Source organism: Zonotrichia leucophrys, chromosome 4 (assembly GCF_028769735.1).
Source record: "Zonotrichia leucophrys gambelii isolate GWCS_2022_RI chromosome 4, RI_Zleu_2.0, whole genome shotgun sequence".
In the NCBI taxonomy this organism is placed as follows: Eukaryota; Metazoa; Chordata; class Aves; order Passeriformes; family Passerellidae; genus Zonotrichia; species Zonotrichia leucophrys.
In genome coordinates, this window is record NC_088173.1 from 2,024,009 (window position 1) to 2,047,214 (window position 23,206).

The 23,206-nt window shown below is 41.1% G+C and overlaps 2 protein-coding genes across 17 annotated transcripts in view; both read left to right on the top strand.

The window, feature by feature from the left end:
• Window positions 1-15,684, top strand: part of SH3BP2 (SH3 domain binding protein 2) — a 36,681-nt gene extending 20,997 nt beyond the window's left edge. For 4 of the 5 annotated variants that reach the window (XR_010439813.1, XR_010439815.1, XR_010439814.1 and 1 more), the window contains 13 exons: window positions 4,110-4,249; window positions 5,286-5,388; window positions 7,027-7,144; window positions 7,738-7,808; window positions 8,176-8,264; window positions 9,598-9,663; window positions 10,207-10,705; window positions 11,586-11,694; window positions 12,027-12,082; window positions 12,520-12,601; window positions 12,858-12,917; window positions 13,329-14,601; window positions 14,679-15,684. Coding sequence is in view for 1 of the 5 variants with exons in the window: in XM_064710213.1 (XP_064566283.1) it covers window positions 4,110-4,249; window positions 5,286-5,388; window positions 7,027-7,144; window positions 7,738-7,808; window positions 8,176-8,264; window positions 9,598-9,663; window positions 10,207-10,705; window positions 11,586-11,694; window positions 12,027-12,082; window positions 12,520-12,601; window positions 12,858-12,917; window positions 13,329-13,466 (1,531 nt within the window). In the remaining 4 variants the exon portion in view is untranslated. Of the gene's footprint in view, window positions 1-4,109; window positions 4,250-5,285; window positions 5,389-7,026; window positions 7,145-7,737; window positions 7,809-8,175; window positions 8,265-9,597; window positions 9,664-10,206; window positions 10,706-11,585; window positions 11,695-12,026; window positions 12,083-12,519; window positions 12,602-12,857; window positions 12,918-13,328 lie in introns of all 5 variants that reach the window. The other variant, XM_064710213.1, reaches the window with a different exon arrangement.
• A 6,565-nt stretch (window positions 15,685-22,249) lies between these two features.
• ADD1 (adducin 1) overlaps window positions 22,250-23,206 on the top strand; it is a 65,107-nt gene continuing 64,150 nt past the window's right edge. For 11 of the 12 annotated variants that reach the window (XM_064710214.1, XM_064710216.1, XM_064710218.1 and 8 more), the window contains exon 1: window positions 22,250-22,397. The gene's annotated coding sequence lies outside the window, so the exon portion shown is untranslated. Of the gene's footprint in view, window positions 22,398-22,936; window positions 22,955-23,206 lie in introns of those variants that run through there. The other variant, XM_064710215.1, reaches the window with a different exon arrangement.

Consider the following 23,206-nt stretch of genomic DNA (forward strand, 5'->3'; position numbering starts at 1 on the left):
TTGGTAGCAGTACTATGATTCAGAAAACACTTCTGCATCTGAGTGGCCCTGTCTTGGTTATGAGATGAAGTGTGTGAATTCACTTTTATTCATGCTGTTTAACTTTCAGGGTACTTTGAAATAAAAACTGGCTCATTGTGATAGTGTTTGAGAAAAGTATACTGATGTGATAGACTTGGGCTGACTTTACTGACACATGAGCAATACACTGCAATTTGGTTTGGTTTTCAGTCTGGTGGACCAGTTTGTATATAAGAAGCAGTTACAATAGTGATTATATAAGCTCTGTATCATGCTCCAGAGTGTTGATTGCACCATTCTGTCTTACCAAAAGCACCCTTGAACGATGAAGCACATCCTAGAAACTGCTGTTCTGCGCTCTCCTGCTTCACTGCAGAGCCTTTCATCTCCCTCCCAGGCATGGAATTGTCACAGGGATCACCTGAGAAACAAAGTGATGCAAGACCTTTCCCTGACTGCTGCCATCCTCTTCTTGTTCAGAGGGGGAGAAGATTAATTCAATAGCCACATGCAGTGGGTTTGGGACTTGGTGGAAAAACTGATTAAAAAATTTAAAAGTATGCCTCTAGTTCCTTGGTGAGTGAGAAGAGAAATAAAGTGTGTAGCTATTACTAGAATCTTTTACCAGACAATGCATGGGGGATGTTGCCTTCTGTTTGTGACAGAGGATCAGTGTCAGAAGGAGCTTTGGCTGCACTGAGTGAGCCCTTTCTGTTAATTTGGTTGTCAGCCCTGTGGAAGAGGCTCTCCAATGCACCAGAGGTGAAAATCTGTAACTGGGGCTTTGGCTTGTAATGTAAGAATGTGACTGCATAAGAAACAAGTGGGAAATGTCCCTCTGTTCTCAGTAATGCCAAAGTTAACAGTGACTTCAGTGACTGCTGTGGCACCTACCTGGTAATGCAGCATCCATCTGTTCTTGATGTAATCTGTTAAATAAGTTACAACAGGAATACCAAGAGTTGAAGGAACCATTCAGCGAGCTAAAGGCCACCATACTATAGATCTAAGACCACAAAAATCTTTGAGCTTCCATTTTTTCCTTCTCTTCCACCCCTACAATAAAGATTCTGAAGTTAGATTTGTGTTGACAGCTTTCTCCCAGCTGTGTGATGCAAAATAGCAACATCTGTCCTTACAGAACTGTTTTCTGCAGTCAAGAAAAGAAGAAAAATCAAATTAGGTCTAGAGTCAAAGTACTTAAATGCATTTTAGCAGCATAAGTGAAAGATTTCATCTCAGAATATTGAAGTCTTCCCTAAGTGTCCACCATGTTCCTGCAAATGAAAGTGCTTGAGGAGTGTACAGATATGATGAGGAGTGTTATAAGCCACACTGAAATCCAGATAATAGGCTTAGCTGCCTCTAAATCTGTTGAAAAGCCTGGTGCATTTGGTGGGCTCTTTAGTTCATGTAATCTGTACTTGATGTCATGGATTTCAGCTGTGTCTCCTTTTACTCACTTCTTTTATTCACTTAGCTGGGCTGAGGAAGTTCCACGCTTTGGTCTCTGTTTTCAGGACTGTTTTATAGTAAGTAGCCAAAAATAAGAATTTTTTGTGAAAAGGGGAAGCAGAACCTGATACTCAGCTGTCCTTTCCTGTCAGGTAAATCCCATAGTCTGAACACTGTAGAAACGGATTAATTTTTTTTTTCTCCGTTTCCATAGTTTTCTTTCCTGTCTGCCTTAAGATCTGTTTTTTAAGGTAGAGGAGATAATGCCCATCCAGACATGCTTTAGTGAGTAGTCTGACTGGTGCACTCCCCTATAGAAGGCAAACATGACCAGGACAAATATTTCTGCTTTCTGTATTTACCTAAGGTGCCATATACTTATTGCCAATAGTGTTTGACTTTGGCTTCCTAGAAATTTCAACTCACTGGTTGTTTTGGATAACTTCTCTGAGACATGGAACTCTGCCGCTTCTGATAGGGTTTCAGCCTACATACAGAACACTGAAAGAGTTTCATACCATGCACTGGGTGCTTCAGTCCTTTCTTTTGTTCTTTGTAGTAAAGATACAGAGGATTGGAGGACCTAAGATGAACATGAAACTCTTGGGTGGCATTGAGACTAATGTTGGAAAAGTAGCATCAGAATATAATCATCTAAATGAAAAGGTTTCATTTTTACTTAGTCTATTTTCTGAATGTAACTAGAAACAGACTGAAGTAACTTAAATTAAGTTCTAATGGTTAAACGCTGTTGTGTGTATTCTTAAAAGAATAAGCCCAGTTGCCTTTGCAATCCTCATTTCAAGGAAATCACTCTTAGCAGTGCTCATGTGGTTTGGCGTCAGCAGCCAGCTGGGTAACACTCTCCTTTTCCCTCACTTCAACTTTTCTGCAAGATGTGGAGAAATAATTTGAAGGATTTAGGGGGGCAGGGGGAATGTTAGCTTCTGCTACTATTTTTTGATTTTTATTCTTAAAAGCTTAAAATACATGAGTAGCTCCTTTTTGGACACATTGCTGTTGCTAGAAATTTTGTTGAGGAGGAGGAGGAAATAACTCAGCTTGGAAAGATCTCAGTCATTTAATAAGAACAGGGAGGAAACAGCAGAAGGAAGGATATAGCTGAGTAGAACAAAAGCAACTTACTTTTTGGTGAGCAGGGAGGCTCAGGGGGAAGATTGGGATACCACAGTGTCTTGACATGTCTGCTATGGGAGCCTTTTAGGGCCTTGGATCCCTTCTTCTCTGGCTGTATCTGCTTCATAACACTGGAGACCAAAACCTAATTTATGTGATTAAATCTTCTCGACTGCCTAGAGAATTTAATTTAGTTTAAACTTTCCTAGTAGAAATTGCTAGGAATTACTCCCCTTTTCCACACATACATCATCACCAAACAGCAAACAGATCTAAATCCTAAACTGATCCTAAATGCAAGATCCATTCGCTTGCATTTCTGTTTTCCCTAACCCATACAATGGATACACACTTTGCTGTTGCACCTCAACAAATCTGAAACACTTCCTTATTCTTTTGAGAATGGAAAAAGCAGTTTTAGGTTGGAGGGGCAAGTGCTTGGCTAGGGTGTTGTGCTGAGGCTCTTGGGTTCTATGCTGAACCTCACAATTTACATCCCTTACTATCCCTTTTGGGAAAAGGAGAAACGAAGAAGATCCATTTAATTTCAGTCATGCTCTGAAAGTTTTTCAGTTCTAAACCATCATTCATAATTAACTGGAACTTCATTAGTTTGCCTTTCACCTTTACCTACACCTGATGGTAACAGATCCTTTTATGTCTAGGTCAAAATTCCCATTCTATCCACATGTGATTTCTTTTCCCCATGACACAGTAGGATTTTTAGCCTGGTTCTGTTAGTAGTTGAAGAAAGAAAGGGCTCATCGTGATATATCAGAATAAGTTTCTACCTCAGAAACGAATCTATTTGGTTTAAGATGACAGCAGAAAGAGTGCTAACTGCAGAGATGCTTGGTGGAGCATTACATAAATAACTGATATATAAATCAAATGGAAGCCTGCAGGAATCTGAGAGTACCTTCATTTGCACAGTATGCTGTCACATGTAACATGCAGTATGAGATTATATACCAATCCTTTTAGTTAAAGAATTAAGAGTTAAAGAATAAAACATGTAAATATCTGGAGTAAGTAGTATTGGATGCTGCACTTACTAAACCTTGACTTGATTCCCTTGTTGCACAGAAAATGACATTTTCTGTATATACGTGTGTCATGTGGCACTTGGGAGAAGAAACCAATTTTATTTCCAGTCACCTGCCTGATTAAGCCTTGCAGTGTTATCTGGAGTATTTTTAAAACATAACCACTTAAGCAACGTTTACTAAGCACTTTTTCTTTGTTTCAACAACTGTCAATCACTTTTGAGAGCTGTATAAAAATAAATCGGGGCTTTTTGCACCACGTTTTTTTATACATTACAAAGTTCCTGGAATCTTTGAACACCCTGTGAATCTGTCTGTGTTACATTCTTGAGTGCTGAACCACATTAGTTGTTTGGAAAGCTTGTTTAAGGAAACAAGCTTTGCTTCTCAGTACTCATTCCTTAAAGTAAATCCGAGTTTTAAACTGTTTTTAATTATTCTAAATTGCAGAACGATGGCCTCGCAGGAGCAGGTCTGGCCAGTTCCAATGAAGGCAATTGGAGCACAAAACCTTCTGACAATGCCTGGAGGAGTCACCAAGTCAGGGTATCTTCATAAAAAAGGAGGCACCCAGCTGCAGATCCTCAAGTGTAAGTTGAATGAGGTATTAACTAAATTAAATGTTCTAAATGCTTGCCTCTGGGCCCAGTAACAGATTTTGTGTTAGCAGACTGTTGAAGCTGTTTTTCCACTTTGTATTGGAATACAATTTTACTGGAATATATATATGAAAGACTCCTATTGAAAGATTTTCCTTTAATTGCTTTGCAACTTTAAATTATAGATAATATATGTTGTGGTTGATTTTATTTTGCTTGTTTAGTTCTCTTGTCGAGTCCTTCACAAGTAAGACTTTCAAGACAAACAGATTCCCAGGATATGTATCTTTTCTGAAAGAAACTCGTACTCAGCTTTTTTTTTTTTCCAGTTGGTTATTCTGTACTGGAAAAAATATTCCCATCTCCCACTGCTGTTGTGAAATGGAAATTTTCTCACTGCCAACATTGGGCTGTACTTAATAACAGTAATTTCTTCTGAAATCAGTGTTTATTTACATGGGGAAAAGTTCATATTTTGGGTTTATATATATGCTATTAATTTGGTATCCCTGTTTATACTGAAATGATGCTTATACAGTTAAGGACAAAGATTACTGCCTTTGTTAAAGGAAGCAGTATTGGCCTCTTTCAAAAGAAGAAAACAGGATACCATTTTATTGGCAAGATTATGCACTTGAGGTGAAAGAAGAGAGGGAGATAATGGTTTGGGGATGGATGTAAATACGTGTTTGTACCCTGTGGCTGCCTTGCTGCTATTGCTTATTCCACTAATAAAGGAGCAGAGGTGCAGGTCAGGCCTGCAGTCTCTGAGGCTTCTTTTGAGGCTTTCAGATCAGCTGTCTCTCGTGTGAGGGAATCAAATATTACCCTTAGTGCTGAAACTCTGCAAATGGACAGCTTCACTGTGTGGCTGATCATCAGTGAGCTGTCACTTAACTTGTTTGTGCACATTTACAGTGATTCATATGATTTCTCAGGTCTTAAACAATAGTTCTACACATGCTAAGAGGTTCTAGTTGTTCTGCTGCCCTTGCATTTATATTTTCATCACTTTTTATCCTTTCAGGGCCACTGAGATTTGTGATTATCCACGAGGGATGTATTTACTATTTTAAGAGCAGCACATCTGCATCTCCCCAGGGTGCATTTTCTTTGAAAGGTTACAACAGGTAAGTGCCAAGGAAGTTGTTAAACACCCAAGCTCCTTTTACTTAATGCTAGGGGCTATGGGTTTCATTTCTTATGAAGTTAAACACAGCTACATCTGTTGTTTGGGTTAAGCATTGATCTCAGATTTCAAGAAATTTATTCCTTGCAGATTGTATATATGACATTTCCTCTGCTTGGTGAGTGGATAGCCTTCTTTTTCTGTCATTTAACCAGTAAAGTTGTTTGAATTGCAATGGCCTTGCTCCTGTTACTGATTAATGCAGACTGCACATGCAGATAGATTCTTTCAGACAGACCTTCTTTGTTCTGTAGAGACCAGAAAGGAATCAGAAGAGAAAATTTATGGAGTTACTAATTCAGCAACTGTACTTAGTGTTGAAACTGTATCAGCTACAGAGTGCTAAATAAGAGAATGCATGTGCAAAGTATCTGACTCATTTCACTACACATTTTTAATCTTTATATTTACTTTGCAAGTTGAAGACAGGACTATGTGGCTTTCAAGTTAGCCAATACTGTCAGAATCTGAATGCAGCAAAAGTACAAGGCCTACTAGTAAAAGTCCAGCCTAACTTTAGGGAATTGCTGTTGAAATTGGTGCTAAGAAAGGTTTAGTGAGAAAGAGGGAGTGTAGAGAAATATCATTGTGTTGATCCTAACCACTGCAATTTTATGGTAATTGTATATGTGTACCTTTTGATGTATAATATTCTCAGAGTTCTGAAACAAGGAATTGCCTTTTCTTAGATTGAGAGCTTTTCTAACAGAGCATGACAATGGCACATTTTTAAGGGAATGCACTTGTTAACATTGTAGCTAGTTAAAAATTCAAGGGTAATTTGTAGGAGAAATCCACACTGTAATTTTGTCATGATACCAATTTCTGCTATTCACATGAATGTGAACAATACCATGGAATCTGTAAATGCTAGAGATTGTTCATTCCTTTTTATGTATCTTCATTCTAGCAGCCTTGGTTGGAATAGGGACCAGGTCTTGATTAATATAAGGCACAGAGAAATATTATTGAAAAAGAAATTGAACAGAAAGCATTGTTAGATTGAGTAGTTGCATAAGGGGTTTTTAGATTTTTCTTCCCCCTAGGAACCCCAAATGAAGAAATTCGTTACACACGAAAAAGAAAGTGGTTAAGTTATGCTTACTTTAAACTAATAAAAAATGTGCAAGAAAGTGTTTATAAGGGAAACATGTAAAAATGAAGTTTGCTTCTATTATTAGTTTTTCCTTATTTTCATGGGAAATGTTTTGATTTCCCTTCTGAAATAGTGACTTCTTGAAATAAGGGCCACAAGCACCCTGAGTACCTCTTGCAGTGTGTGGTGCTTGTGAATGAGTGTGATTCATTAACTCTTGAACAGGCCAAAGCAGCTCTTTATAAAGGTCTGGCTGGGGGATTAACAAGTGCTCTTCCTTTTGCATTGTCCCTTCTACCACTATAATGGAGAAGTACTGCAAATGCACAAATGGGGATTTCTGTGGTGATTTTCTGGGCTTGGGGATATTTGCCACAAGGCAAAACTGGTCAATGAAACTGCTTTTCTGTCAGTGTTTATGCCCTGCATAGCAGCATTAACTCTAGATGAAGGTGTTTCTGTATTGGTTGCTCTGTTTCTCAGGGTGATGCGGGCAGCTGAGGAGACAACATCAAGCAACGTGTTTCCTTTCAAGTTGGTTCACATAAGCAAGAAGCACAGGACGTGGTTTTTTTCAGCTTCTTCTGAAGATGAAAGAAAGGTAACTTTCTTCTTTTGCAACAGCATTTTCTTTGAAGCAAAAAGAGAATCCTGGACTGCCCTAAAATCTAAATGAACTGGAAATGCAGCTGAAATTTGTATACCTGGTTCTTGAGCTCCTCTGAAAATTGTGTCTGAAGTTTTAATCATTAACTTAATGTTAATTTAACTTGTAATTTAGGGAATGGCTGTGACATACTAGATAGTATGGGTTTCTCCATATTTCATAAATATTCCATATTTATTTTTCATCAAGGAAAAAGTAATAATGCGTAAGACTTTGAGAGATTTCACTGAACAGTTTTCAGAATTTATCACTCATAAACATACTCTGAATATATATCTGGCTTTAGGAATAACAGCCTGAAATTTGCAAACTGAAAATTTAGTACTTTAGTAGGTTTCTACAGCATTTTAGATAGTCAAAACATTTGACTGCTGAGGCTTTTCAATAAAAAAGCAATGGATAAATATTATTTCAATGTATGTTCCCTGCACAGTTACTCTGATCTTACAGAGGACAAGATAAGATAGATCTGCATTTAATGATTTAAAAATTGATGTGTTGAATGTTGTATTTCCATTTTTGTTTAGAATTGGATGCTATCCTTGAGAAGGGAAATTGGTCACTACCATGAGAAGAAAGAAATAATAACGGAATTTAGGTATAAACCTTTATTCTTTATTGGCTTTTTTATCCCTTTTGCATTAGCTCTTTACAGTGGTGTTTTAGGCTTTTTGCACCTACAAGTAACTAACTTTCTGTTAAATAAGAACAGGCACAGTAAGACCCAAGAGGAAAATCCCTTCCCAATTTATACTTTAAAGAACATGAAGAAAAACTCAAATCTTTAAACAAAGAGCACTTTCAATGTCAGCTTTGTGTAATAGAAATGAAATCTTTCAAAAGACAGCAACAACATATCTGACTGTTAATTGGGAAATAGAAACAGATTGCTTCTGCTTTTCCAGCATTCCTTTCCAGTGCTGCAGTCCTGCTAAACAGAAGTAACTCTGTCTTTTCTCTTGCAGTGACTCCGGTTCTGATGCTGACAGTTTCTATGGCTCAGTAGAACGTCCCATTGACATCAAGTATTCCCATCATTCAGCAGATAATGAAGGTGACAAATTCAGACACTGATAAATAAGGCTTCTTTGTTGCTGATTTATTTCTTCTGAATTCTGCAGGAATTATTCCCATAGCTTAAGTAAGCTGATCCAATTTGTAACTAGTGTTTTTTTACAAGGAGTGTCTCTGTAGTTTTAAATCAGCAACAGATATTCTGTGCCATTAACTGTTGATACAAATAAAGAATTGCAGATCCTTTAAGGAGGTTGATTAAAAGTGAGACAGAAAGCTTGTCAGGCAGGCATTCACAGCATATTTCAGCAGCTCAGTTCCTAGTCAAGAAAAATGTTTGTGAAAACCAACATTAGATACCTTGCCTTGAGGTTCAGCAGGGATCCTTTCCTTTGCCTTTCCCCCTCTGTCCTTTCAGATTTCCAAGGGCAATGTTGATGGGAGCAAGTCCTCTCATTTCCTGAAAGGAAATTCCTGATTATTCTGCAGGAATGGGTCTTGTAGGAAATCCTGTTCCATTGCTGCAAGCAGAGCAGAGCAGACTTATCAGCATTTCATGTGGGGTTGCAGTTTAGTCCTTCTGATGTTATGGGAGAGGAGGCTTGTATACAAGATAAATGATGATAAGAGGCCTGGTAGGAGTTTAAATTAGGAAAATTAGAATAACTGATTTTTATCAGATAGTATTGCCTATTTTTAGGGCATTCCTCTGCATGTTGTCCTTCAGGCTCCCCTTATAGTCAATGATCAGAGATAACTGCCTAGAAGTAACATGTTTTTTGTGGCTTGGTTATTCTGATTTACAGTTAAAGGCAACATGGAAACCACTTAAGCAGTTTGTTGTGGTGCCTATTGTTTGTTGTTGTTGTTGCCAGAGCAAGGCAAAATAATTAAATTTGTTTTGTGGATCACTAAGCTTGTTTAATCTTCCATATTGCAAAATCCTATGTTTTTCTGTGGTAGGGTTAAATTCTGTGAGTTTTGGGGTTTTTTTCCAAGTACTTTTGTCCATGCATCCATGTGGTTGTGTCTCTGCAACTTATTTGAACTTCTCTCAGGAAGGCTGGAACACTGGAAAGGGTCACCAAAAAATAATTTTTTCACCCTGTAAGTTGAAAAAAAAATTTAATGTGCAGTGTACTTGATTTGCCTCTGTTATAAGAGATGGCTTTTTTAATTGACATGAAAAATTAAGGAAACGCCTAGAGAGCAGAGAGATGGATCCAAACTATTAATTTTTTTCACCTCTTCAGAAAAAAATACCCGAAAAATATCTGTTTTGAGGAGCCCTAAGTACTTGATATACTCTTTCTTAGGTTTCCTAGCTTCCAAGAGTATTTTTCAGAGTCTGACACACTGATTTTTATCTGCAGATTATGACCAGGAGGAAGAGGATGAGTCTTATTTGCAGCCAGATACTTCTGACATAGTGAAAGATGGTAAGTGATTTCTTTGATTCCCCATGAAAGGCCCCCAGTGAAGGCAATATTCATGTGGAATGCCAGGTTATTATCTTGTATTAGTCATTACTATTCCAGCTGGTAGAATAACTGAAGTAATGCAGAGGTATCTAATCTTGAGAGGTATTTAGGGTCAGGAGTTTGTAATAACAGCAGTAACCATTTACAGAAAGCATGTAATTTCTTTAGGGGTGTTTTCTTGGAGCCTCCTGCCTGGAATGACCTGTATGTGGTCATCAGTCTGGAGCAGCAATAATGTTTTTAAGGAAAAAACAATACAAAGTGAAGTCTTTGCTAAGCCATCGTAGGCCATCATGCCTGAAGAAAAATAGCAGGAGTTTATTACCTAGAACTTTCAGAATTCTGCTGAAAGTTAAATGCTTATCCAGCCTGTTGAGTACTGTCAGACCCTATGCCAGTGAAATACCTTAGATGACATAGAAAATTGATTTGAGCAGTCTCCTTTGATGACATACTGTATTCCCCCTCAGTGTGTCACATTTTTTATTTTTCTTTCTGCAGACATGGTGCTGCCCCCTGCGTACCCGCCTCCGCCCATTCCTCACGTCAGGAAATCTCCCTACTCCGAAGCAAGGGCACATTCCTACTCTGGCAAACCAAGTGCACCAGTACCACCACCCCCTCCTAAGAGGAGCTTACCTGAAATCAAACTAGAGCCACCCCCTGTGCCCCCTTTACCTGTGTTCAAAAAGCCTGCAAGCGGCAAAGAGTGTCACCCGCTGCCCCCAGAGCCTGCGCCTCCAGCCCCAGCCCTTGCTCCTCCAGAAGCGTGTGAGAAGCTGAAAACCTTAAACCTTTCCCCACGGACTCCTCCTCCTCTGCCAGCCAACAAACCCAAGTTGTCACAGCTTGCTGAAAAGCTAGCAGAGCCCAAAGTGCCAAGGGAACATGGTAAACCTGGACTGTTTGTGCCACCTGTGCTCCCAAAGCCACCTGTGCCAAGCCACCAGCCCCCTGCAGTCAAGCCCAGAACAGAGAAATCTTTAGGTCCCCAGTTACAGTAAGTATGAAAACACAATGCACTATTGTTTTTCAGTCACTTATTAGTTAACAAGTTTAGACATATTCAGATTCATACCAACATCTGTGTCTCTTCCCTGCACCATCCCTCTCCGTGTTGTGCTTTTTTTGCCTGTAATTTGAAAATCTGCAGTGAATCAGCTGATCTGGTTGGACCAGGCTCTGTGCAGGAGCTTGGACTAAATGATCTCTAGAGGTCTCTCCTTACCCAAATTAATTTGTGATTATCTAAATTAATCTGCAAGTACTGCCTTCAGCTCTGGGGCCCCCAAAACAAGAAAGAAACTGTTGAAACTGGTCCAGAGGAGGCCACTGAGCTGATCTGAGGGCTGGAGCACCTCTCTTAAGAGGACACGCTGGCAGAGTTGGGATAGTTCAGCCTGGAGAAGAGAAGGCTCTGGGGAGACTCTTAGAACATCTTCCAGTACCTAGAAGAGTTACAAAAGAGCTGGAGAAGGACTTTTGACATGGGCATGGAGTGCTAGGACAAGGGGGAATGTCTTTAAACTGAAAGAGGGGAGGTGTAGGTTCAGATTAGATATTGGGAATAAATTATTTACTGGGAGGGTGGTGAGGCATTGGCAGATTGACACAAACTGTGGATGCCCCATCCCTGAAAGGGCCACGTGGGATGGAGCTCCAATCAGCCTAGTCTAGTGAAAGGTGTCCCTGTCCATGGCATGAGGGGTGAAATAAGATGGTCTTTAAGGTCCTTTCCATCCTAAACCATTCTAGGATTATATTATTTGGAGGTTAAACTGAAGCTTCAGTTCTAGTTTTGCTATTCCTTCAGTGTTTAGTGTAAATTTGTTCTGCTTTCCTGATGAGATATCCTTCAGTTTTCATTCTGTTTCTGCCAGGAGATCACCACCAGATGGACAGAGTTTTAGAAGTTTTTCATTTGAAAAACCAGCACTACCCTCCAAGCCAAGCCAACCTGATGATGACTCTGATGATGATTATGAAAAAGTAAGATGAAGCAGATGATCCATTCTAAAAGAATATTTTTTTCCTTGGTTATGTATATCTTAGGGAACATTTAAAGTGCATTATTTCAGGACAAGAGTTGTTTGCTGAAAACATAGAGTTGTGTATTTTTTTCATTTCTTTTTGAGCTTTAGTGAATGCCTTGATAAGTTACAGAGTTTAAGATTGGATAAGGGAGAAAGAAGTGAAAAGTAAAGATTAAATCACTGTTAAAAATTTTAGATTATGGCTGTAGCTTATTTGCATAACAAGTTGCTAGGGATTTGAGTTGTCATTGACTTAATGGTGATTTATTTTCTTTATATTTTTTACAGGTTGGGCTGCCTGTTTCAATATTTCTTAATACCTCTGAATCCTTTGAAGTTGAAAGGTAAAATGTGATTTTAAAATAGTTCCTTAGAAGTCCTACAAAAACCTGTACTGAACTGTAATCCAAAGATAATTCTGATAACTTGGTGTTTAAAGCATGCACTGAAGTGTTTAATATGCAAATCACTTTCTAGATAAATTAGTTCAGTGCTGATATATCAATTGACAGATGAGAATGCAATGTGATTTGGCTCCATCTGGAGGAGGCTGTTTTGCCAGGATGCTGGATGGACCAGAGAGCCAGATGATCTGTGCTGCACTGCTGGTTCAGGTGCTAGAACAGTGACTTTGTTTCACCTATGATCTATTATGAATTATTACACCCAGACCAGATATTTGTATTGAGAATTTTAAGACTGTAGGTATTTGATTTCCTGAGTGTTAATAATGTCACATACATGAATAATTGTAATATATGTCATTGTTTATTCTTTTTAGGATATTTAAAGCTAGTAGCCCACAAGGACAACCACAAAATGGATTGTACTGTATTAGGAACTCATCTACTAAGCCTGGAAAGGTAAATTGCAATTTCTGAGTCTAACCCCCAAAAAACTTCTTGATTGAGATATACTGCATTTTATATATGTTAAAAGTACTCAACAATTTACATGTAGTCTTTTCTTAAAGCAAGCAAATATGAGAGAATCCCTATCATAGTGTCAGTGATTGTAAAAAAACTTTTTGAGCTTAATTTTAATTAATTCCTTAATAATACCTTGACTTAGAAGAGCTTGGTGGCATAGACTGAATACATTGCATTTTTCTTCTTCAAGGTATTGGTTGTATGGGATGAACCTGCAGGAAAAGTGAGAAACTACAGAATCTTTGAAAAGGTCAGTAGCTGCACTACACTTGCATCTTTAGATTATATATGTCAGCGTGTATTAAAAGGGGGGGATGCATATAGGTAAATATCAGAATAACAAGTCAAGTCTAAATTTGTTCCCACCTCTGACAGTAAAAATCAGCTGATTTACAAATATCTGATCTAGGATAGAAGTTCAAGTACTCAGATCTGGGCTTTTTAATTGCTGTATCATATATCATCATAAATTTCAGCCCCAGTCAAATCCTAGTAAATTCCTGAGTTTAATTTGGACTTATTTGTGTGACTGACTAGTTTGCAAAGGAATAGTGTATTTGAAGGAACTTAGTTCTGATGATGATGTTATGGCCCTTTTTCCTTTAGACAATGAGCTAGAAACACTACTGTCAATGGTTACATTTGTTTTTTCTACAAACAGGATGGCAAGTTTTACCTGGATTCAGACATCCTGTTTTTGAACATGGGAAGTTTGGTGGAATACTACAGCACTCATGTCTTACCCAGTCATGACAGCCTGATTCTCAGGTGTCCTTATGGTTACTCCAAGCCAAGGTGACAGGACAGCCATGGCTCAGTGACACCCTGCTGCCCCTGAGGGCAGGACTCTGCCTGTTGGACATCCCGCTGTTTGCACACACAAACTGGGTCTGTGTCCACCTTTTATTATTCTCTCATAAACTGGTATATAAATTCCATTTAATGAACTTCTGGTAAAACCTTAGAATCCAGATCAGTGGATTTTATGGTCTTTTTCTTTACAAAGATCTGAACTGATTGTGCTGTGAAAGCTGTCCAGGATACCCACACCTTTTATAAAACTGCTGCTATTACTAATCTCCTTGGAATGTTGAAGATGAACATGAACAGAGAAGTGATCTGAACACAGCTGATCTAGAAAATGGACACTTCTGAAATTATGTCAGAATTTATTTGTGACAGGGAATACTAATACTCTGACTTGGAGGTACCACTCCTAAAGTCAGCATTGGTGCTCAACTGAGATATTTTGTATTACTTGTATAGCTGATGTGTACATAATGAAGATTTCTGTGCAAATTATTTTATTTACTATAGGTAAAGATGATGAGGAAATTAGGCTTTTTTTTAAGCCACCTCTTATACCCTTGTACCTTCTGAGTACAGTAATCACTATCAGGTACTGTCTGGCTGATATGGGTGTGGCATACACATACTGCTTCATGCCATGCACTTCAGAGAAGTGTGGGACAATATTGATTTGGCTTTCATGGGAGCTCCATTGTCTGGTTCTGAACTGGAAGGGTTCCTGCCACTGGTATTTTTAAAGGGAAAAGAGAAAGGGCTACTTCAGATTTTGGGGGAAGGCTAGGGAGCCATTTGAATGCTCCAAATTCCAATTAACAGTTTGATCTCATGTTGCCATAGTCAAAGTTTCTTTAAAAGAAAGCACAAAAAAACACCTGAAACCATGATTGTGATGCTACTATCAATCCAAAAATCTTTGTGGTCACACTTTGCTGTCAGCCAGCTGCATTCTTTTCTATTCTAGGGCAAAACACACTACCCTAGTCTGCTACCAAGACTTCTTTTTTTATTAAAATTTCTACTCAGTTTGTAGTTGCATGCAAAACAAAATCTGTCTTTAATCTATTGTCAGTGATAGACATTACCAGGGTGCTTTTAACATTTATTCCCTAATATTTTTGGGACATGTATCCTTTAATCTATTGTCAGTGATAGACATTACCAGGGTGCTTTTAACATTTATTCCCTAATATTTTTGGAACAGGTATCCTAAATCCAAGGGTCTGATATTTATGCCAAAATTACTCAATTTCTCCTCCATATTAAAATTCAGGAATAAATTTAGTAACCTCTTAAGTAATTCCATTCATTCAAAAATAATGTCATAATGGTCTCATACTCTAGTACTTGTAATAATAGTAAAACAAATCTGCCACTCCTGAAACAAGAGAAGGCATCTAGTTTTTATCAGTCTGAATTTGTATTCATAAACTTCTTTTTCTGTTACCCTTTAAAAGTTTATTCATGCTCATTTTAATCTTGTTACCATTAGATGGTCACAACTTTAAAATCATAAAAAAAAAAAAAAACAAGAATTTGCTTTTTATGAAAACAATAAACCAGGATTTAGTCCCTAGGGAATTTTTCTTACTAATCAGATGGAATATAAGAATCATATACAGGCAGGAAATTCTGCCTCCATCTTTTTCAAGAAACACAGACATACACAGTATCAGTCTTTTGATCCCTGTTCCCACCGTAATAGGGCTTATGTGTGTAAAGAATGTGAAGTACTTAAAATTTAGGTTCTCTTGAATGCTGGATATTTTTAAGTTTTATTCCTTTTATTTTAAATTAGTATCCCTGTGATGCACTATCCTGACATTGATGTCTCTAAAGAAGGCTCAGCCAAGACAGAATTTAAAAACACTTCTTTGGCAAATATTTTTATGTATATCAGAGTAAGTTCAAGTTTCTTGCAATATTCACACCTGTCTACAGAGTAAGATTTTCTCTGTTGAGAACAATTGACTGCATTGTGTCATTACAATGTTATTTATAGTATGCTCTCTTTGGGGCCCTCTTCAGATATTTGATTGTTTGCTCAACTTATACTCAGAAGATTTTTAAATTGTAAACATCCATTTAAACCCTAACACACTCTTTACCTGTGTAATGCAAGAGTTGCAGATGTGTAAATTTTTGTGTAATTTCCTTTTTGTATCTAAATGTATAGATTTCTGAAATGGATAAACTTTCTATGCCAGTCCACCTCATTTTGTGCAGTTGTCTTTAATTTCATGGGGGTGGGTTCTGATGCTTTTGTTCATACCCATGTTCTTCTAATAGTGGAGTTAGAGGAATTAATTTTCAGTACTCCTAAGAAGCAAATCTTCATGTTCTAAACAAATCTGCAATCATTTATAGTCTTTCTTGCTCTTGCCCCTGCATACTAGTCTAGTCTGTTTTATAACAAATCAGGTGAGTTTCTGGTGTTTGTAGAGAGGAAAGACACAGCCACAATGCATGGCTCAGTATGTCTCCTGTATTTCTTACTAATCTGCCTCTCCTCGTTCCTTCACCACAAAGCAGCCTTTGTGTCTACAACCTCCTACAAACTCCTTAGCTTTCAAATAGTTTGTGGGGAATTGTAAAAACAGCATTTGATGTGCAAAAAGAATGTAGTTCATGAATTTTGGAATATCCAAGTAAAAGTCATTGATACTAATGTGGAAAAAGTCTTGCCTCCTGTGACTCCAGATAAAAGTGTTACAGGTCATATTTGGATGGGGATTGCTGTTTTAGGAAAAAAAAATAGAGTGCTTTTGAAAATAAAACAAGGGACAATCAATGGCAGCATGTCATAAAAAGTGAACCAATATCCAAACAATTTTTCTATGACAATAGAGGTGCTTTGTGTCAGCAGTCAAGCTTTCCCCACCTCAGAACTTCAGTTTTCACAAGAAGGTGAGTAAGTAGCAAGAGTATTTGTGGCCTCAAGTGGCTTCATCCTTTGGAACATGTAAAAGGGCACTGAAGATTTCAGGAGCTGAAAGTGTGATTATGTAGAATTTGGGGACATCTGCTGGTCAGCCTGTTCCACGCAGGGATCCACACAACAGGAAACCAGCAGCTGAGCATGTGTGTGCAAGTCATTTGGGACAAATCAATCTTAAGTGGCTTCAGATAGAAGCTAGAGATCAAAGCTAACTTCAAGTGGAAACTTAACAGGCTGGGTCTTTGAAACTTAAGACTCTTTTGGCTTGTTTGCCTCAAATAAGTAACAATATTGTTTAGCAGAATTACTAATCTGAACGTCTTCTAACCTAAAGAACAAAGACATAAATTAATCTTTGTGTTTAAATTATTCTTAAAATATACTTTGAGGTAGAATTTACATAGTGGACATCTGAGCACCACCTAAATTCATGCACATTGTGGAACATTAGGCAGCTGTTCTGAACATGAAATACTTCACCTAGCAGCAAGAAAATGTTGCAATAGTTTCCATCTTATGAAATACCTCCTTGAAGTCAAGGAGGGTTTTTTTCCCTAACAGTGGGAGTGCTTGAGATGGCCACAATTACAGACCCCAAAGTGGGAGAGCTTATAGTCCTTTTACTCTACTTTAAGTACTAAAATATCAAGTACCAAACACTACTAGAACATCTAGATGGAGAGCATTTGAGCTCACTTTAAAATTGCATGGGCTGAAGTGATTATGTTGAGCAGGCTTCAGATATGGAGTAAGCCTTGGAGCACAGCCACCTCCAAATCTATTCCTCAGGGTTCCCATTCCTGTGTTGTAATTCCAGGATGGTCATTACTATCCCTCACCTGTACCTTCCTCCTACAGGATCCAGTTCCCAGGAAGGGGGTAATTCAACCTCTCAGGTTGATGACATGGGCATGTAATCTTGGAGATATCAAAGAATCACTTCTAATGTGGTTTTACTCACACATATCTCTCCTGGAGAGATATGCACAGAAATGACAGTGATAAAAACCATTTGAAGGATTAGATCACTGGATATCTAAAACAAGGGAAAAAAGCATTTAACCCTTGAGTTACCACCTTCCCTGCCTTTGAACAACCACTTCATACAAGCTCCTGCTGGGCACTATCCCAGCACAGCTGGTTCTTGGACTGGCTGATGTGCACTGAAATTCAGGCCTGGACAGCCTTTTGCGTGGAGTTTTGCACCTCTGCTGAAGGCCAGTGATGTGAAAGGGCCACCAGAGCAGCACAGAAAACAGGAAAGTCTGTCCCATGGAAAGTTATTAAAGAGTTTTATTACAGGGCTAATATGGAAAGGTGCTCCAGCTGTGGCTTCACAAGCTGTCTGTTTTAGGCTTCACTGGTTATGTTGTGCTTTAATTTACATTAATTTGCACTGTGCTAACATTCGTGCTGATTTATTTTTCCAAGAAAATGACAGCCACACCCTAACCATGGGAGTACTGCTGAAAATGTGCCATTCAAAAATTAAATGTGAGTTTAGGGAATTAAAAATTTGATATTCTAATATTACAAAGCTTCTCTCAAGATTAATTAACTTTCTCCTGTATATAATAATTAAAATAGTAACTACCTTAAAATATTTTTCTTATGCTTCTCAGCCCTCCTCATTAGATTGAACTTACCCTGATATGTTTTTCCTTTCTCTGTTTTACCCTCTTGAGTCTGCTTGTAGTTCTAAAGTTAGTTCAAAATTTCTAACTTCTTTTAATGACGTTTTTCCTTCTCCTCCTATCAAGGATGAAGATGTCATTACAGAGCAGCTAAAAACAATTTCAGCAGCTCTAGTCACACTGGAATTCATGTAGAAGCAGCTAGAAGAGAACATACAACTAGAAGGCAGATGATATTCAGGAAGTCATAGATGTTGCAATTAAATTAATTGGCTTTACTTGGAAAAGCATTTTGGAAAAACAAGCCCTAACCTTCACAAAGGCTATTGCAACATTAAAAGAGAATGCTGGTTGCTGGAGTTCCTTTGTGTAAAGCAATCATTGCACTTTTGCTTCTGTGAAACTGCAACTGCTGTTAACCAGCCTGAACCATGCAGCTCTATTTGCATTTTATCTCAATCATGTATAAAAATTTCCCATGTCCCCTGAGCATCAAGTCAATATTTTTCAAATTTAAAGCCCAAAGTGGCCTCTCAGATTAAGATTGTATAAAATTTGGCAACACTTAGTATCAGCCAATTTCAGCTGCTCTGCCCTTTTGCCCACCTGCTGTTTCAGTTCTCCTAATTTTTATTTTTTTCCAGCTCAAACAAACCTCAGATGTGTCTTTGTTTGGCTGTGAAGAGAGATGAAAGTAGACCAGTCCACATAATCTTTCTATTGAACCTACATTAAAATTGTTTCTACATGCTATTTTCAGTCCATTAGAAAGTTTTCCTTCCTTGCACAAATGAGTAAAATTCAAAAACGAGCTCCCTCTGAAGAATAAGAATTCATGTGCTTCAGACATAACCTTACATACAATGATCAACTTTAGTAATACTACAAATAAGCCATGAGATATTACTGGTGTTGTGCACAGCTGAAATGAAGAGAACCCCTTACATAACTTTGAAAAAGGCATTTAAATGCAGTCATTTCAAAGACAAATCCCTCATGAGCTTTTCACTAGTAATGCTGCATGTGTGTAAGCTCCCTTGTCCCATTTCCAGCAGTCCAGTGCCAGTGAGAGAGGCAGCACTCATGGGCCTGTTCTTGGGGTATTTTGTACAGGTGATTTGTGTTTGTCCTCACACACCCTCACAACACTCCAACTCTGGTAGGACTGGCCAGGGCCTGGCTTTTACTTTGCTGGCACAAGGAAATTTTGCTGTTAAGACTCTCCTTTTGAAGACCCATGGAAAAAGCAACAGAGAATTCACATACAGGCATTGCTTTATTTGGAGAATCCAGAACTTTCTCTGGGAAATGGAGTCTGTGTGAGATGAAGGACAGATGATGACAGTAGGCAAACAAGTCCTGCCCAGTCAAAAGATTGTCAGGACAGAACAGTTCTGGCAGGTCAGGAGAGAAAGATCTACCTTAGTGCTACCTTACTGTCCAGTTTATAGGTGAGAAAACTGACCTGGAACTGCTTATGTGGAGTAAGTGCACGCCATATAAAGGAAAAGATAAATGTCCTAATGCCATCAGCCTAGTGCTGTGCTTCTCTCAGGTAGCTAGGAGCTACCTGAGCATCAAGAAGTGTTAATGCCAGGTAAAGAGGGCAGGTGCATAAAAATAACTGTACAGTACTGTTTTTCTGATATCTAATAAAGCCTCATGAAAATAATTTGTAAATGAATACATTCACATTGACTCTTTCATTGAGACTCTGGGATGTTGGTTGAGTCCAGTGCTGCTGCTGGAGCCTGCTGAGGAGAACAGCTATTATTTGAAAGCCAATAATTATTCTCCAGAACATGTGCAGGTGTGCAAATGGCAAGTGGAAGCCTGGCAACAAGCTTGCCTTGGTCTTTTTCTCAGAACCCTCACCAGCAACCCAAAATCCTGAAGGAATCAAATGCTGCAGGCTGAAAACCACAGCGTAGTTCATGTTGTACCTTTTGTTGTAGCCGTAATGCTGCAAACCCAGCTGGTAAGAGTTAACAAAGACAAGTTCTTCATGTCTTAAATAATGCAGAAGTGCTTTCTGAGATTGTCTTGTCTTTTTTCTGCAGCAGAGCACACAGCTTTAGTCTGTGCCAGTATTTGTGAGCCCTCCCTTGACTTTCTGCCCACGTAACCTTGCCTTTGCCATTGCACCAGCCCTGCTCTTCGTGCAGCTGGGCAGAGGCAGGTCAGGAACCGGGGCAGGCCAGAAACTGAACAGGGAAGATAAACACAGTCATGCATCAGCTGTCACAGTCTCAGCCTGTGGAGGGAGTTGCTTGATTCAGTAGAAAGCTGCACACACACCCCCCTCCCCAATTCTTCTTTCAGTTTAGCCAGGTGAAACAATGGCCTCATGATTATGAGGGATAATGCAAGGGGCAGGGGGAGAGCTGGAAGGGGACAGCAGGAAGCTGTGCCCTTGGGCAGGTCACAAAGTAGGACAGCAGAAGAGAAAGGTAAAGGAACAGCAGCAGAAGAGGCAACAGGAGCTGACAAAAGGCATCCTTTGATCAGCTCAAGCTGCTCTTGTCACTGCACCCTGCAGTTACACAAGCACTTTGAGCCAGCTCTGCCAGAGAAAGAAATTACCCTGCCCTCCCCCAGCCCTGGGCACTGCTGCTGCCCTCAACATCCCCATCCTTCCTGCCACCGCTGCTCTTAGAGCCACACACTGAGCTGGAGAGGAAACCCATTAAGTAGGAAACAAAGCAGTATTTTTTTGCTGAGTTAGTTCTAACATGGATTCATTCTCCTATTTACTTTCCGAGACAAGAGAGAGCTCTGTGAGTTAAATGCTGTGGTGAGAAAGGGAAAGAAAGGAAGAGAGATGCCAAGATGGAGTATTTTGACAAGCAATCAAAGAGAAGACACTGCATGGGGCAGGTGGCTGGAGCCTGCAGGTGCAGAGCAGGGGCAAGGGCACACTGCCATGTGTGTACACACACCCAAGGGTTCACAGGGATCAGCACCAGGCAGGTGAAATGATGTTAAACCGTCAAACAGTTCTTAGAAAAAAATATTCAGATACAATTTGCTAATCATTAGTAATTACACTAACACATGTCCAGCTCTGGGATGGTTTTGATTAGGCAGATCCAAGTCCAGGAGGGCCTTCTTGTCAGATGTGCTGTAATCATCCTGTGTCATCACTTGACACGTGAACCACCACTTTTGGTGGCTGAATTCACAGACATGTTTATGCATATCTCTATGGCCTGTTTTTAGGTAAGTGGTGTGTGCTTCCTTGGTGGAGGTGATTGGAGCAAGCTAAATTCCTCCCACATTCCACAGGAGGCGTTTATGGATCCTGAAATCCATCAGATTCTACTTGCTGGAGCCTTCCCTACATATGGGTAACTTGGGGATGAGGGTTATAGACAGCAGAGAAGGGTTTACTGTTTTGAGAGCTTGTTCCCAGACCACCAAGTCTTCATTTGCCCCGTGGCAGGCAGCATTCTGTACAACACGCAGACGTGTAGACCAGCAGAATTAAAATTATACAGAAACGATAGTACAAATGGACAGAAAATAGAGAACAGAAGAAGTTAACTTTACAGTTGGTGCCGTGACTGTGACAAAGCAGGGTTACACCAGCACACAGCTCTCCAAGGATGCAGAAGCCCTAAGGAGGCGATTTAGAAAGCTCTGCTCAGGCTGCTCCGTGCCAGCCGTGCGATAGATCCGCACACTCCCTGCACCGCGCGGCTTCTCGCCGGCCTGGCACTTCACGTCCCCAGGATATTCCACTGCTTAAACCCCTTCGGCAGTGACAGGTGTCTCCAGCCCGCGCCACGGCAGGTCTCAAGCTGAGTCCTGCCCTCCTGGCCCTGCTCTGAGCTGACAGCGATCGGACACCGCCGCCGCAGAGCGATAACGAGCCCTTATCGCGGCGCGTCCTCGGCGATTGCCGATGTCCGCCTGCGCCTATCTCCGGGCCCGCTCTAAGATAAGCTCCCCCGGCACCGCGCCGCTGCGTTCCGCTGGGACCCAGCGCCACAAGAAGCCTTTCCCTGTGTCCGAAGGCTCTCCCCAGCCCGTTCCCGGCCGCCCGGGCCCCCCCGGCGCTCCCGGAGCCGCGGGACCCGCCAGGGGAGGCCCGGCCGCACCGCCCCTCGCGCCCCGCTCCCCTCCGCCAATGGGAGAGCCGCTTACTCGTCGGGCGCGCGCCCTCCCGCCAATGGGCGGCGCCGTTGTTGGGTTTGCGGGCCGTGGAAGCCGCACCCTGTCGGGCGGGGGCCGCTCGGTGCCTGAGGGGGCGGCGGGAGCGGCGGGAGGCGGGGACCGAGACAGCGACAGCCTCGTCAGGGGACCGGCCGCCGCGGCCCCTTCGCTCCTGCCCGTTCTCCTCTGTCCTCGGGTGAGCGACGCGGCGGTGACGGTGCGGAGGCGGCTGAGGGGCGCAGGCAGCGGCGGGCGGGCTGTGAGGGGGAGACGGGAGGAGGGGGCGGCAGGAGAGGCTGGGGCGCAGACACTGGAACCGACTCGGTAAGCCCGGAGCGTAGCGCAGGGGGCCGCGTCTACCTGGAAAACGTGGCGGGCTGTGCGGAAAAACCACTGCGCGCAGCGTGCCTGCGGTGAGGGGCTGCGGCGGGCTCGGGGTCACCGCGGAGGCGGGGGCGGGACGGCGCTGCGGTGCCGGCCGGGATGGCTGAGCCGCGGGGGCAGGTGCTGCCAGCCCTGCCGCCTCGGGAGGCGCCGTGCCCATGCCGTGCCCGCCGGGATGCTCCAGCCACCGCCGCAGGAAGCTCCGCTCGGCGCTGGAATCTCCATTGCACCCGAGCGCTGCGTCTGCCCGCGCTGCCCCCGCCGCCCTTCGGCTGCAGCTGCCCCTGCTGCCAGCCCCAGAGGAGACCTGCGGAGCGTGCGGGGCCGAACGCGGGCTCTGGAGAGCCCAAGTCATCGTCCGCAGAGCACGTAGGAGTGAGGGAGGGTTTGGGATGTGTGCGAGCGGTGCTGGGGATTGGCGGGGCACCAGCAGCAGACGGGCAGTTGTTGTTTTGTTTCCTCTGCTTGAAGGGGTATCTAGATTTTAGCGTTTCTAGGGTCTGCTTTTGATACAAAATGTCACATGCCTTTCTGCACGTAATTGCTGCACACTCGCTGTGCTGCTTTTAGGGTTGATTCTTAATCTGTGTTGGCTTTAGTTAAAACTAGCAATTAGGGAGG